General features: G+C 40.4%; 1 protein-coding gene across 2 annotated transcripts in view; it reads left to right on the forward strand.

Annotated features, from left to right (window-relative positions):
• The window catches only part of LOC138972510 (uncharacterized), a 323,114-nt gene that overhangs the window by 38,022 nt on the left and 269,334 nt on the right, over nucleotides 1-15,758 (forward strand). For both annotated transcript variants that reach the window (XM_070345157.1, XM_070345159.1), the window contains exon 7: nucleotides 453-737. In XM_070345157.1, coding sequence (XP_070201258.1) covers nucleotides 453-737 — 285 coding nt within the window. The remainder of the gene's footprint in view (nucleotides 1-452; nucleotides 738-15,758) is intronic.

Below are 15,758 nucleotides of genomic sequence, written 5' to 3' on the forward strand. Positions count from 1 at the left end.
AATTCCCGCACACGTGAGTGGGTTTCGTCCCCTGGTTTCGTCCCCTGGCTCGGTTTGTCCGTTGAAAGCTAATATCTTCCGTTTGACTACCGTTAGGAATGTATTTTTTTTGCATACACAAAACAAAGCCTATTTCTAACAATTTCACAAAATTTGAGCTTAATTGACCCAGAGATACAAGTCTTACCCGACGAACACCGACCGACTGACCGCGCGCGCCCGCCTCAACGCCCGCCCGCCTCAACGCCCGCCCGCCTCAAACAAACAAACAAACAAACAAACAGACAGAGCGAATCCAGTAAGCCCCCCATTATTCTAATGGCGGCTTAATAAAACAAAGACAAAAAAAGACAGATGGACGGACAGATACAGACACAGTGTCAGTAAGATAGAGATAAGTGCGAGTTACAAACAAACCGCTCGCTAACTACACAGTACGGATTCTTTTGCAGACAAGCCCAACGTTACAATGAACCCATCACAGACCAGCACGGAGGGTCAGTACACCACTTTAGGCTGTGACGTTAAGGCATGCCCGCCCCTGACGTCACTCCAGTGGTACAAGGGCGGACAACCACTGGCAACATTCAGCATCAGGCACTACACAGGGGGGACAATCGGCAACCCTAGCCTGACGATTCCGAGCGTACAACTGGACGATGCAGGAAGCTATCACTGTGTGGCATCTAACTCTCTGGGGTCTACAAAGAGCGACACCACAGTGTTGACTGTGCACTGTGAGTATTTCATCCTGGCTTTCATGAATAAAAAACAAGTCGCGTAAGGCGAAATTACTACATTTAGTCAAGCTGTGGAACTCACAGAATGAAACTGAACGCACTGCATTTATTCACAATGACCGTAGTCCGCCGCTCGTGCAATTGACGAGCCTGTTTAGCGCGGTAGTGGTTGCACTGTGCTGCATAGCACGCTTTTCTGTACCTCTCTTCGTTTTAACTTTCTGAGCGTGTTTTTGATCCAAACATATCATATCTATATGTTTTTTGAATCAAGAACCGATAAGGAATAAGATGAAATTGTTTTTTTAAACGATTTCGGAAATTTTATTTTAATCATAATTTTTATATTTTTAATTTTCAGAGCTTGTTTTTAATCCGAATATAACATATTTGTATGTTTTTTGAATCAGAACATGATGAAGAATAACATGAACGTAATTTTAGATCGTTTTATAAAAAACAATTGTAATTACAATTTTCAGATTTTTAATGACCAAAAGTCTTTAATTAATTTGTAAGCCTCCAAGCTGAAATGCAATACCAAAGTCCGGCCTTCGTCGAAGATTGCTTGGCCAAAATTTCAATCAATTTGATTGAAAAATGAGGGTGTGACAGTGCCGCCTCAACTTTTAGAAAAAGCCGGATATGACGTTATGAAAGACATTTGTCCAAACAAATGAAAAAAACGTCTGGGAATATCATACCCAGGAACTCTCATGTAAAATTTCATAAAGATCGGTCCAGTAGTTTACTCTGAATCGCTCTACACACACACACACACACGCACAGACACACGCACACACACACACACACACACACACACACACACACACACACACACACACACACACACACACACACACACACACACACACACACATACACCACGACCCTTGTCTAGATTCCCCCTCTATGTTAAAACATTTAACGTCACGGTTCACTTTTTTAACTGACGCGTCTTTGCTTTGACGTCAAATATTGCACGATGCTTTGGAATAGACGAGGTTCCAAAAGGGAATTTTGTTTTAGTTGATTACACCTAAGTAAGGTATTTAGGATAAACAGACTACTACATGGCTTGCTGTGTCCTACCAGATTTACACTCGTTGCTCATTTTAATATAGACCACAGGGTCTGGCTCCATAAGAAGCCTAGAAAATGAGTTCCGTTGTCCCGAAAAGGGTACAATGATTTGACATCAAATTGTCTCATGACATGGTATGTGTAGTCAGAAACAAAAATGTTCTCACATTTAGTATTGCACATTCTCTGGAAAATTGCAACATAAGGGGGGGATAATCGGAAAGTGTCAGTCACAAAGAGACAGTTGCCAAAATCAATTTTTATTCATTTTACAATATTTTTTTTTTACAAAAACCTTGTTTTGGAGGGGGGCATGTGTTTAGAGTCACACCTCAAGAAGTTTCTTTCAACAAATAATAATAATAATAATAATAATTAAAATTAAAAAAATATTATTATTTTTTTTAATCATCCTTAAGGTGGCAGTACTACCTGGGATTTTGACAAAAACTCTATTTTCCATTCCATAATGTGTTATTTTAATACAGAAATGCCTCAATATTGTCAAACATTTTGAATTTGTTGTCGTAATTAGTGCCAATATCGTATTTCTACACAGTTGATGTGTCAATTTTGACATTCTCATTTTGACGCGTAAAAAAAGTTTGCGTTTTCCTGTGATGTTTTTTGAAGTATTATAAATACAGTGTTGACTTGTTGCAAAAAAACAACCACACTGTGGAGCTGTGTGCCATACATCAAAAAAACAATTTCTGCACAGTGTATGATTTAATTCGTGACCGAAGTTTTACTGAAATTGGATGATTATATAAGTATATATACCACCAACATAATGCAAACCCTCCCCAGGTAGAACGGTCAACTGCCCTTCACAACTTAGTTCCTCGCGCCCCCTAATTGGCGTAGAGGCGCGTCCCCCGGGTGGTGGATGGGGGAGCCTTCTCTACTATCTTCTGAGAGAAGGTCGCATCACTCTCGATGCCGTGAACCTAATTATTAGGATCTTTTTCTTGTTTCTTCTCTATTTCTGCCTACCCTAAGTCCTTTTTCTTTCCTTTTCTCACCCATAAAGTTTTCCACTTCTTTTCCAAAGTATGGTGAATCCCGAGTTTGTCATGTGTGACCAGGGGATGAATGGCTGACACCTTAATATTCAGTCGTAAGCACATGCGTTTGGTTTTAGTTTGGGTTGACGCCAAATGACCGTTTTAGGCCCTTCCCTTGTCACGGGGGCTCTCACAAGAGTGACCGTGTATTTCCCACCTCATTGAGCTTACGTGTTATGACATCTATAACTTTGTTAAACAAGAAAAGGAAAGACAGAGATTCTGACAGCGAGGATGAATCTAGAGCTACTGCTGCTGCAGCAGGGGTACGGGGCGCTTGGCCCCGATTCCTCGTAGTTCATTTTCAGAATGACAGTCAAAGAAAGATTTCACCTTTTATTCTTGAGAAGTGGTTTCAGGGGGTTTCCTCATCAGTTCAGTCAGTGAAACGTCAGAAGGATGGTAGCTTCTTGGTGGATTGCCCCACCAGGAGGGTATCGGATCTTCTTTTGTCCCGCCATGGTTCCGCCCTGAGCGTTGGATCTAACTCCTTCATGATTTCCGTGACGAGCCACTCATACCTGAACACCTCTCGGGGTGTGGCACGCTCATATCACTTCCAAGGTATGAGCTGTGCGGAGTTGAAAGATGGGTTGGCGTCACAAGGCGTTATCGTCGTACACAGAGTGTCCAGAACGGATAAAGAAGGAAAGAGAGTGGAAACAAACACTCTCTTCCTAACTTTCTGTACAGCTGTTGCACCCAAAAGAGTTGTTGTTCTGTTTGAAAGTATTCCGGTTTCTCTGTACATCCCTTCCCCTCTGCGTTGTTATCGTTATCAACGGTTTGGCCACGGTAGCAAAAACTGCGGGGGGAAGGAAATGTGCAGAGATTGTACAAAGGAAAAACATGAGGGTGAATGCGAGGGACCCAAACAGTGTCACAACTATGGGGGCAAACACTCCTCTGCTTCTAAAGAATGTCCCCAGTGGAAAACGGAGGAAGCCATTCAAAAGATGAGAACAACGGAGGGATGCTCTTTCGGTGAGGCGAAACAGAAGGTCATGTCCCAGATGGCACAGCCCTCGGCGTCCACATACGCCAGGGCTGTTGGTACTCCTTCTGCGACACCGACTACACCTTCGTCTCTTGAGAGCTTTCTCACTAAGGTGACTACAATCTTGGACACTCTCATTAAAAAGATCGATCGTCTTGAGAATGTTGTGGCAAATATTAACCAGGGCGGAGTAAAGGCGGCTGTTGCTGCCCATACCAGTGAGAAGGCGGCTACGGTTGCCGAGAGTGTGAAGGTTCAGACAACAGTTTCGACTGGCGTCGCTAACGTCACGCAGGCGGCCGTGCATAAAGCCGCTAAAGCCGAAACCAAATGGAGGAAAAAGAAAACCTCCACTCATTCGGCCGGGTCTTCGGGGGTTGGGCGGACGGGTTCGATCAGCAGATCGGATCTTTCCTCCCAGCCGTCAAGATCAAACTCTGAGGGTAGACCCTCGAGGTCTCCCAAGGCCAGGGTCAGGCCTGACTTGCCTACCCGAATAAAAAAGGGAGACAAATCGCTCATTTCTTTGACAAACCCTTTCTCCCTCTTGTCTGACGAGGGTGGAGAATCAGAAATGGATGAATCAAGCCGGTTCTACCCTGCGTCGGAGGGGGGTGGAGGATCGGGCACTGAATAAAGTTTTATTTGTTTTTAAAATACTAAACCTTTTTAATGGCATCTATAATACAATGGAATATCAGAGGTTTTAATGCCAATCAAGAGGAACTTCATCTCCTTTTGAAAAGTAATCCTATTGCAATCTGTTTACAGGAGACGCTTATAGGCCCTAACAAAAATATATCACTGCCTGGGTACAGCTGCTTATTGCGGTCATCAGGTCGCGGTAATGCACTTTGTATCCGTTCTGATTTTCTTTATAATCAGGTCCAATTGGACACTAACCTTGAGGCAATAGCGACTTGCATTTCTTGTAATAGAGCTATGTTTGTTTGTTCCTTGTATCTGTCGCCATCTATGACAGTCACCAAAAATGACCTAGAATACTTAATACATCAATTACCAACCCCGTACCTTTTGGTAGGTGATTTTAACGGCCATTCCCGACGTTGGGGAATCTTCCAACATTCAAGGAAAGATTATCGAGATGTCATCGATAACTTGGATTTGTGTCTTTTAAATTCCGGAGAGGGTACTTTTTTAACGCAATCCGGAGAAGAATCTCATTTGGACTTAGCTATCTGCCATCCATCTTTGTTTCTTGATTTGAAATGGTCTGTCCATTCGGATCTGTGTGGAAGTGACCATTTTCTCTGTTTTGTCAGTTTTGAAGAGGATCAGGGCGAGGAAGCCCTTCCACACTGGACATTTTCCAAAGCTAACTGGGATTTTTTTCGTCTTTCCACTTTAGGACAAATAACCCCAGAAGTTCTAAATTCTGAAGACCCGGCTTTAACTTTTTCCACCCTTTTGGTGCAATGCGCTAAAGACAGCATACCCAAATCTTCCTCTAAACCCAAAGGTCCAAAAACACCTTGGTTTAACGAAGAGTGCCAAGCTGTCAATCAGGAGCGTAAACGAGCTCAACGGCATATGTATCTATACCCTACGTCAGCCAATAAGATCGCTCACCAAAAACTTCGAGCTCAAAGCCGTTTCATTTACAAAAAGAGTAAAAAAGCCTCTTGGCGCAATTTTTGCTCTAAACTTAATTTCAAAACTTCAAGCAAGAAGGTATGGCAGATTATCCGTAAGATTAAAGGTAAAAATCGTAAAGAGGTTGTCCAATGCCTCAAACAACATGGTCGAGTAATAACCGACAAGAAAAACGAATATCTTAGCTTCAACAATAAATCTGAAGCCACACCCGTTTCCTTTGATTCTGCCAATTTGGAAGATTACAATTCCCCTTTCGATGCCATTTTAAAATCCAATGACTCCGCTACAGGGCCGGATGATATCCATTATCAACTTTTGGGTCATCTCCCTGACAGTTCTTTTAACTATTTTTAATCATATCTACTGGAACTTTTCCTCCTGACTGGCCATAATTATTCCCATTCCGAAAAGGATCATTCGGATCCAAATAATTATCGGCCGATAGCCTTAACCAGCTGTCTTTGTAAGACGATGGAGAGACTGGTGCATGAGAGGTTGCTGTGGCACTTGGAAAGGATCAACGCTTTGGACATAGTCCAGTGCGGTTTCCGAAAACATAAAAGTACAACGGATCATTTGATTCGTTTTGAATCGTTTGTTCGTAACGCTCTGGTAAGCGGAGAGCACGTTGTGTCCGTCTTGTTCGATTTGGAAAAGGCGTATGACACAACATGGAAGCATGGTATTTTATCAGATCTTAAAACCTTAGGGTTTGATGGGAATCTTCCCATTTTTATTTCAAATTTTCTTACCGAAAGGGAGTTTAAGGTCCGAGTAGGTTCTACTTTCTCCGATTCTTTTGAACAGGAGATGGGAGTTCCTCAAGGGAGTATTTTATCACCGTTACTTTTTAACATTAAAATCAATAACATCGTCAAACACGTCCAGTCTGGCATAGACAAATCTCTTTTTGTTGATGATTTTGAAATTTCTGCCAAAGGAAGAACACTAGTAGGGGTTGAACGGCAGCTTTAGCTGTGTATTTCCAAAGTTCAAAAATGGGTTCAAGAAAACGGATTCAAATTTTCCTTGGCTAAAACAGAATGTATTCATTTCCACAGGAAAAAACATCAAGTTCTTCAGCCTTCTCTTTTTATTAACAACCATAATATTAAAGTTTCTAAACAAGTCAAATTTCTTGGTCTGATTTTTGACAGCAACCTTTCTTTTTTACCCCACATCAAATATTTAAGAACCAAATGTCAAAAGGGTCTCAACGTTCTCAAAGTTATAAGTCACACGGATTGGGGGGCTGACAGAGCAACTCTGTTACGTCTTTATCGGTCTCTTGTCCGTCCACAGCTGGACTACGGTTGTATTGTTTATGGTTCTGCAAAGAGAAATGTCCTCAAGGCCTTGGATCCCATCCACAATCAGGGTCTGAGAGTTTGTTTGGGTGCTTTTCGCACAACACCAGTGGATAGTTTGTATGCCGAGTCGCGAGAACCTCCTCTGGAGATCCGCAGACTTCGGCTTTCCATGAACTATTACCTTAAGCTAAAGGCTAACCCCGAAAACCCTGCTCATGAATGTGTTATTAATCCCATTCTGAAGGACAAATTTTTAGCCAAACCTACTGAAATACCAACTTTCGGCATACGTATGCTTTCTGAATGTGAAAGGGCCGTTATAGATATTGATTCTGTCTGTGACGATCCTTTGACAACAAACACTCCACCCTGGCAGTTAGAAACCCCAATCGTAAATTTGTCCCTAACTTCTTTCAAGAAGAATGAAACCTCGGACTATGTCGTTAGGCAGCTGTTTCTTGAGCAGTGCTCAAAGTACACAGAGTATGAATTTATTTTTACTGACGGCTCTCTCAAAGACGATTCAGCTGCTGCGGCAGCAGTTCCTAACAAGAAATTACATCAACCACTTCAACTCCGGCTCCCTAATGGTTCGTCAGTGTATTCGACGGAACTGAGGGCCATCATCTTGGCATTAACATTAATTATCAATCCAGACATCAGTCTTTTTTGATTGTATCTGATTTGCTTTCAGCTCTTGAAGCGATATCCACCAGAAAGTTTACTCATCCTTTTTTAGTGGACATTCACGACCTTCACACTAAACTTATTTCTGAAGGAAAGATTATCAATTTTATGTGGGCGCCCAGTCATATGGGCATACACGGCAACGAGGTTGCTGACAAGGCAGCAAAGGATGCTCTAGATTTGGCGGTTCCTCGTCTTCTTGAGCAGTCTGTTCCTTTTACTGACTTACGTCGGAAGACCCTTTGTTACAGCTTAAAACTATGGCAAGACCGTTGGTCTACCTGCACGGAAAACAAATTGTATAAAACTCTTCCTGACCTGTTAAAGCCACTTCCTTTAGTGGTGTCACGCGCTACTCGCGTGGTACAAAATAAAAGAAAAGGAAATGTGAGATTAAAAATGAAAGGCAAGACAAGACCGGTATAGTTTTTGAATTAAAGAGGAAGAATAAATTTATTCACATAAATACACAATACAAGACAACAAGCACACTCTCTCTCAAACTTAAGGGGTTAACCAACAAAAGCTAATTGAATCTGAAACTAAATCACTAATTCAATCACATTAACTAACTAATCAAAAATTGAAGCCAATAAGTTATTAACACAATTACCGCGCTTGTTTCTCAAACCAGAACGACCAATAAATAGATAATCACAAGTGATGATCCATCGATGTGAGGTCCTGCTTGCACTAATAGTTCACCCAAAATCACACAACACCTCATTAGCTTGACACAAACATCAATTCACCACAAAATATCTCTGGGCACACTCAAAAATCCAAGAACCCTTTTGTCTAGGTTAATTTTCAATACATGATGGGGTGTTGTTAACACTCAAGCGCAATGATCACCCAATGTCTCTGTGATTTCAATTCATTAACAGAACGTTTGATCCCACGGTTCATCAATGTCACAAATCAATCATGATATTGCACAGTCTCTGGTACAGTCGCGCATGAATATTAACCCGGTGAACATTTACGGAAATTATGCAATAAAGGGTTACCGTGGTTCGACGGAGAATGCTATCGGCGGAACATAAACACGCTATCAAGCGGAGAACAACGGATTGTTCGTGTAGAGGGGAACACCGTATTGTTCATGTAATCCCCAAAAAGTCAATGTTCCCAAAACTCAATGAAAACGATACCACTTCTCCTCCTGAACACTGCATCCCAGGGTTGCAGGGAGCCGGGTAACCCCAGCCAGGGACTGGCTAGGTACGCACATCATCATCACCACCCAGCAGAACGGCAGGCACCAGGGTAGTAGGTACCAGGATAAGTAGGTGGGTAGATAGGCAGATAGGCAGGTTCTGCGCAACATAATAACTTATGTTCAAGTCTAACTATCTTAAAACCAGAACGTTTCTTAATTGCACAACGTTCTCCCAAGTCAATGTTAACCTTAGCCTTTTATGGTGACAAAGCATCACTCCCAAAAACTAAGTTCCACTTTGTTCTTATCATGTATAAAATATTTGGAAAACTTTCCCCAAAAATTTTCAAAGTCCAACTGACTATTAACTTTATAGCAAAAAGTTCCAGAAAATTATCAGAGTCTGAATTAAACCCCAAAACACTGAAAAAGTTCCAAAAACCTACATGAAAGCAAACTGGTATCCAAGTATAAAGTTTTTCAAAACAATGTCAACAAAGTTTCAAAATGGCTGAAGGTTACTTCCGGTTGACCTCTATGAAATATAAAACCCTAAAATCATAAGTTTAATTTATAAAAGTTAACTTGGGAAAGCAATGTGCAAAAATTACTAAAGTCAAACACACTTTCACAAAAAGTTTAGGTTTTGGGTAAACAGGGCAGCGGCCATATTGGCCAGGGGAAATAACTTTCGATTTCTGACAAGGGCAAATAATCATCTCCCTCCAAGGGCAACCACTATTCCCACAAATCCGCCATTTTGTTTTACACAAGAAATACCAAAAATCCAGTTTCATGACAAATTTACAATTTCTCAACCCCCAATCCATGAAACTCACTCCACAAGGTTTTCCGACAAAATACTAGGACATTATTACATGAATATGCTTGAAACATGGGACTTGTACATCTTGTGACATAGCACAACAATCTGTTCATATTGACTCTGTCTTACATGGGACCACCATTACACTGGTCATTTAAAATCCAAGTTCATCCAAAAATTATGTATGTCAAATTCTGAACTTATTAGAGTATATGCTAGGGAATACATGTCTCCCTTAATTTAAGTGTTTATCAATTCTCCATATTGGCTAGAAAGTCGCCATTTTGAGAATTCGAAATTTCGACATAAAAAGCCTAGAGTTCACTCATACACCACTCAACCACGGAAAACATGGGGTGAAAATGATACCTCCCCACCACCCCAAATGAAAGCTTAACAAAACGAAAAACGAAGAGCAACAAAAGGGGTTTCAGACTTACTATTCACTCACACACTTACACACATTCAGGCTACTAGAGAAGTCAAATTGGCGACACCCAGACTGACACACTACTCACCAAACAACCTGTGAGAAATGAAGGGGAAAATCTTAGCGGCGCTTCCTTGAACACAAGCAGGGGAACAAAAGATATCCACGCAGCCCGGCACGGCGGATTTAAACAAAAACCACAGCCGTTTAGCTTTATCCTCTCAGGAACAAAAGTTAAGGAAACTTGGCTTGCAATAAACCTGTGCTAGCTACCCTTCCTGTGCGTCGTCAATCCCCAGTCTGCAAGCTAATCACGCATGCCTGCTAGCCACCGGCGTTATGCGCGACGTCACTTCCACTGACCAATCATAATAGCTGAAAAGCAGAAAACCCCCCTACAGCCACGTGCCCACGGACTGAAGAGAAAGGGAAAGAATAACCCAGAAGAAATAAGGTCTCACACCACTTGTATGGGATACACACTAGTGACATTTATTGATGGAAACATTTTGCGCGTGACAAGTGGCTTCAAATAGAAAAGAAAGTGTTTTGGCCAGGTTTCATATGGGTCACACTTATCTTACACATGTACATCTACTAAAAAGAGAAGAGGCACCATGGTGCCACGCCTGTGATACTGGTTTTACTGTAAGTCATTTTATCACCAAGTGTGCTGATCTGTATGATCAACGTGAAAAATATTTTGGCACCTCGAGCTTGAAAAGTATTTTTACAGAGGTTAGCTCTACAGCCCTTTTTATATTTAGTCAAGTTTTGACTAAATATTTTAACATCGAGGGGGAATCGAAACGAGGGTCGTGGTGTATGTGCGTGTGTGCGTGCGTGTGTGCGTGCGTGTGTGTGTGTGTGTAGAGCGATTCAGACTAAACTACTGGACCGATCTTTATGAAATTTGACATGAGAGTTCCTGGGTATGAAATCCCCGAACGTTTTTTTCATTTTTTTTATAAATGTCTTTGATGACGTCATATCCGGCTTTTCGTGAAAGTTGAGGCGGCACTGTCACGCCCTCATTTTTCAACCAAATTGGTTGAAAGTTTGGTCAAGTAATCTTCGACGAAGCCCGGACTTCGGTATTGCATTTCAGCTTGGTGGCTTAAAAATTAATTAATGACTTTGGTCATTAAAAATCTGAAAATTGTAAAAACAAAAATACAAATTTATACATGTAAAACGATCCAAATTTACGTTTATCTTATTCTCCATCATTTGCTGATTCCAAAAACATATAAATATGTTATATTCGGATTAAAAACAAGCTCTGAAAATTAAATATATAAAAATTATTATCAAAAATGTTTTTTCGAAATCAATTTAAAAACACTTTCATCTTATTCCTTGTCGGTTCCTGATTCCAAAAATATATAGATATGATATGTTTGGATTAAACACACGCTCAGAAAGTTAAAACGAAGAGAGGTACAGAAAAGCGTGCTATCCTTCTCAGCGCAACGAATACCCCGCTCTTCTTGTCAATTCCACGGGCACTGCCTTTGCCACGGGCGGTGGAGTGACGATGCTACGAGTATACGGTCTTGCTGCGTTGCGTTGCGTTCAGTTTCATTCTGTGAGTTCGACAGCTACTTGACTAAATATTGTATTTTCGCCTTACGCGACTTGTTGGGTTTTTAAAGGAGTCTGGTCTTTATTTTAAAATTTGAATTTTAAAACTACCTAAGTTATTTGACATATAGGGTTTTGCTTTGACTTTTTTTGTTGCCTTCTGGTGACGTTACGGATTTTATGTATTAGAATTGTTTTAATCAAAAATGTGAAATGATTAACTTGTGGGGTCCTGATTTGGCCTATTATGGTCCGCTGGACCCGAAAAGCAACAGCTAACTAACTAACTAACTTAGTTAATCACTGGAAATCTTTTGGCGAAAAGAACTCCATTCCTTCAAACAGAGCAATATTCGTTAACTTTTCCTTTCTATACAAAACTTCAGCGCTCTTACGTATTACATTTTGACGAAGCTCACGGAAATATGCCACACAGAAAAAAAACTAGAGCCTGCCAAAGATCAAATAAAGCTGAACATGTTTCAAACTAGATTATAAAACAATCTAAGAACAAATATTCTTTGTATATGACTCTGTGTGTGTGCGTGTGTGTGCGTGTGTGTGTGTGTGAGTGTGTGAAAATATTAAGCTTTTCCTTGAGCGTATGATTTTGGAGCCATTCCATGGAATGTGTTTTGCACAAAATTATGATGTCCATTGACGTTTCTAAAAGCGTTCAAATGTCATATTGATGTTGAAGAGCTAGAGGACATTAATTGTGTCCTGTATGAATTTGTAGGAACATCCCTGATATCATGCTGCAAACTGTACAAAACACACTTAAAACTCTTTAAACTATACGATTGACTTTCAAGGGAATATTAATAGAACCTACTATCAAATACTGGGAAATGAAGAAAATTGCATTATCCGCAAGTTTAAGCAAAGGCGCGGCGGAACAGTTGACACAAGGTCAAATATGTACCGCAAAGTTTCTCAGCACTCATCGGAATATGGGGAAGATGCACACACCTACAAAGTTTCTGTTCTATGCACGCTCAGCTCACATAGGATCTTGAAATGAAAAATGTACACATGATCAGCAAAGTTTTTGTACACTGCATGCTCAAAGTCGGGAATGAATCAGGGTCTCCTTGAAGACTGGGTCTTGCCACCTGATGACCTATGCTTTCGCAAAAATTGTCTGGTCAAAAACAATGACAATGTGTTGCAGTTCCAGTTCCCTTGAAACCTGAATGTATGGCAAGAACCATCGATGTGTCTGTTGGATTGCTGACTATTATAGGCAGGTATTGATCCTGTACAAAAGACAAAGGAAAACTTACAAGCGAAGTAAAAGAGCATAATTGTGCTTGAAGTAGATAAAAAGAACGACAAGTTTGTTTGTGTGAGTACGTGTAAATGAATGTTTGTTTAAAATAATAACACATTTTGGTTGCTTGTGTTAAAAAAAAAATGTATAACATTTTATTTGTGTGCCTGTGCTAGGAACAAAGATAAAAGAAACACTTTTAAAGATCCAGTGTTTAAAAAAAACCACAAACAGACATGTCCAATAAAGTGGAAGGGTAAAAAAAAAAAAAAATGTTTAGGTGTATACATGTTTCTTTTCAGTTATTTTGTTAAACAGGTACCCAATCTGTACAACATATTACATAGAAAAACGTGCAAGCCGAGAAAACAATCAGATGCTTGAAGCAGAATAAACAACAAAAAGTTTGTGTGAGAAAGTGTAAATACATTTTTGCTTTAAAAAAAACCCACATTTTGGCTGCTTGAAAAATAATAATAATGAAAGTATAGTTTGTGTGCCTGTGCTAAGAACAAAGATAAAAGAAACAGTTTAGGGTCCCAGAGTTTAAAAAAAAAAGTTACATTTTCAATAAAGTGGTTAGTTACAAAAACATGTTAAGTTTATACATGTACAGTGGAACCCACATTTATGACCTCCAAAAATCTGAGAAAACCAGGTCTTAAAAAGGATAATCTTAAATCAGGGGTAAATTTAGAGAAGTTATGAACAGAAAATCTGAAAAGGCAAGGTCTTAAATGGAGGAAGTCTTAACTTTGGGGGTTCCACTGTATACACTTACAAGAAATAAAATGTCCTCACTTCCTTCCAACTTAAAACAAAGTGACAGGGTGTTAGAACATGTTAGTGGAAACCAATTCCATTGTATTCGTTACACTGTTACTGTTAGTATATCCTATTTTGTATGGAACACAATTCATCAAACCTACTTTCGACATTGGCGGAATCTGCCATCTTGCACTGCAGCATTGAATCCAGTCCAATTGTGTAAGGTCTGTAGATGCAGCTGAGGAAGCTTTGTAAAGAAGGCTAATAGATCAAGTGCCAAGGGGAGGAACTGCAGGAGAAATAATCAGATACATAAATGGTTGAAATGTATAACATCATTATAGGGGGTGTGTACAATGTGTTTCAATGTGTGTACAATAAACATATGTGCAGTTAAAACTCAGATATATACAAAAACAATGACATGTAAACAGAACAGAACATGTGTGTGCCCAAGCATTATAGTTTGTCAATGTCTGCATGCATGTACTGCAGTGTTATTGTGTATCCTAATATGAATTTCTGTCATAATATTAATGACAACCTTAGTACCTACAGTCAGAATTCAAAATTACCAAAGTAGGTGATCTTTCTTGCAGTAAAACAACTGTCTAGTTGCATTTCATACTCTGAATTTAACCCATTGAAAAGCAGTTTACTATCATAACAACTCATTAGCTGTAACCAATACAAGAAAAATGATATATATCAATCACATAGGCCCCTGTATAAACAATAACATGTTGCATCTGCACCTTATTGTACCTCTGCTATATTAATCCTAAACTGTTGTGATGCTATGAAGTGTTACTTAGAAGATTATCAATATCAAACATAATTTGCTCAGAAATATACACACAACTATTTCAAATGAAATTCAAGCAGGTTTTTACTCACCAACACATCTCGCCATATGTCAGCACAAGTCTCCACTGGTTGCTCAGTGCCCTTTCCTTTTATGTGTAACCACAGGCGGAAGGTATCGTTCACTGGACCACCACTATCATAGAAAAACTAGTAGTGTAACATACGCAGGAAGACATCTGGGGTCAACACACTGCTGCATTTCGCTTGTTACGCTTGACCAAGGCAGGAGAGCTTGACACACACTGTGGATCTGAAGGAGTGACAACAACAGCATTACTGGAAGTGTCAATTCGCTGTACATACATAGTGTTTCTTCGCTCGCTGGAGTCGAACAATACATGTCAGACGCTGGTAGCAGACGACACGATGATAGGTACTCGTTTCAGCGCTGTTTGTCCATTTGCGACTCGTTCCGTCAATTTTTTGGCAGACAGCCAGTTCTTCACGCTCAAGGTTAATCCACTCAGATGCACATGTCAAAGCTTTTGCCTACGAAACATTTGAAAATGGGGTCAGATTTTCGTCAGTGTCTACATTCTGAAAATTATAGTGCAGTTCGCTGCCATGATGATATGTCCCGCGGAAACAAACACAGCTAAATTCTCATTGGTTAAAAAGCTTTTCACTACGGTCAATTTTCCATGGGGAATAATCGTGGCTTCGGCAGGGAGATAACTGCCTCTTTGCTAAATTAATTCATTAATAAAATCAGTACTAGCGTATGCGCAGCTATTAGTGCGTGAACATTGATAAATTCTATTCTTTTAGTAGTTAGGTACCAGGTTCTGCAAAGTTCACATGGTACCCTTCTCGCTATAACCAGCTTGAACGATAGAGTTCTACGCCGTGTAGTCTAATAGGGAACAGCTTGGCTCGAAGTTCACTATTTTAAAAAACCAACTCATGTTAATCTGGTACGACACAGCCAGCCACAGGGCCGGACTACCGGGGGGGTTATGGGGGTTGCGCAACCCCCCCCCCTAGCCTAAACATGTACCTTACTTATTTAATTTTTTTTATTATTGCTTATTTTATGCCGTTTCATGCAAGGAGCGACCATTTTCCTATCTCAGAATATGACCTACCTATACCCATCAGCTTCAGGGGGCTTCGCCCCCTGACCCCCACAAGGAGGAGGGGGGGGGGGGTTCTAGGGTTTCCGGGCCCCTCCCCCCTCAGCCAAAAAATAAAAATATTGAATGAGGTATGCATTTCTTTATTTTACATTGAGTTTCAATTTTGGGGGTATTAATCAGTGACAAAATCTGCTGCCTGAAACTGGTAATGATCATCCTCAGAATGCACCAGATTGCACCATTTTGCATCCTTTTTTTCAAAATTTTCCGG

This window comes from Littorina saxatilis, linkage group LG8 (assembly GCF_037325665.1).
Source record: "Littorina saxatilis isolate snail1 linkage group LG8, US_GU_Lsax_2.0, whole genome shotgun sequence".
NCBI classification, from domain to species: Eukaryota; Metazoa; Mollusca; class Gastropoda; order Littorinimorpha; family Littorinidae; genus Littorina; species Littorina saxatilis.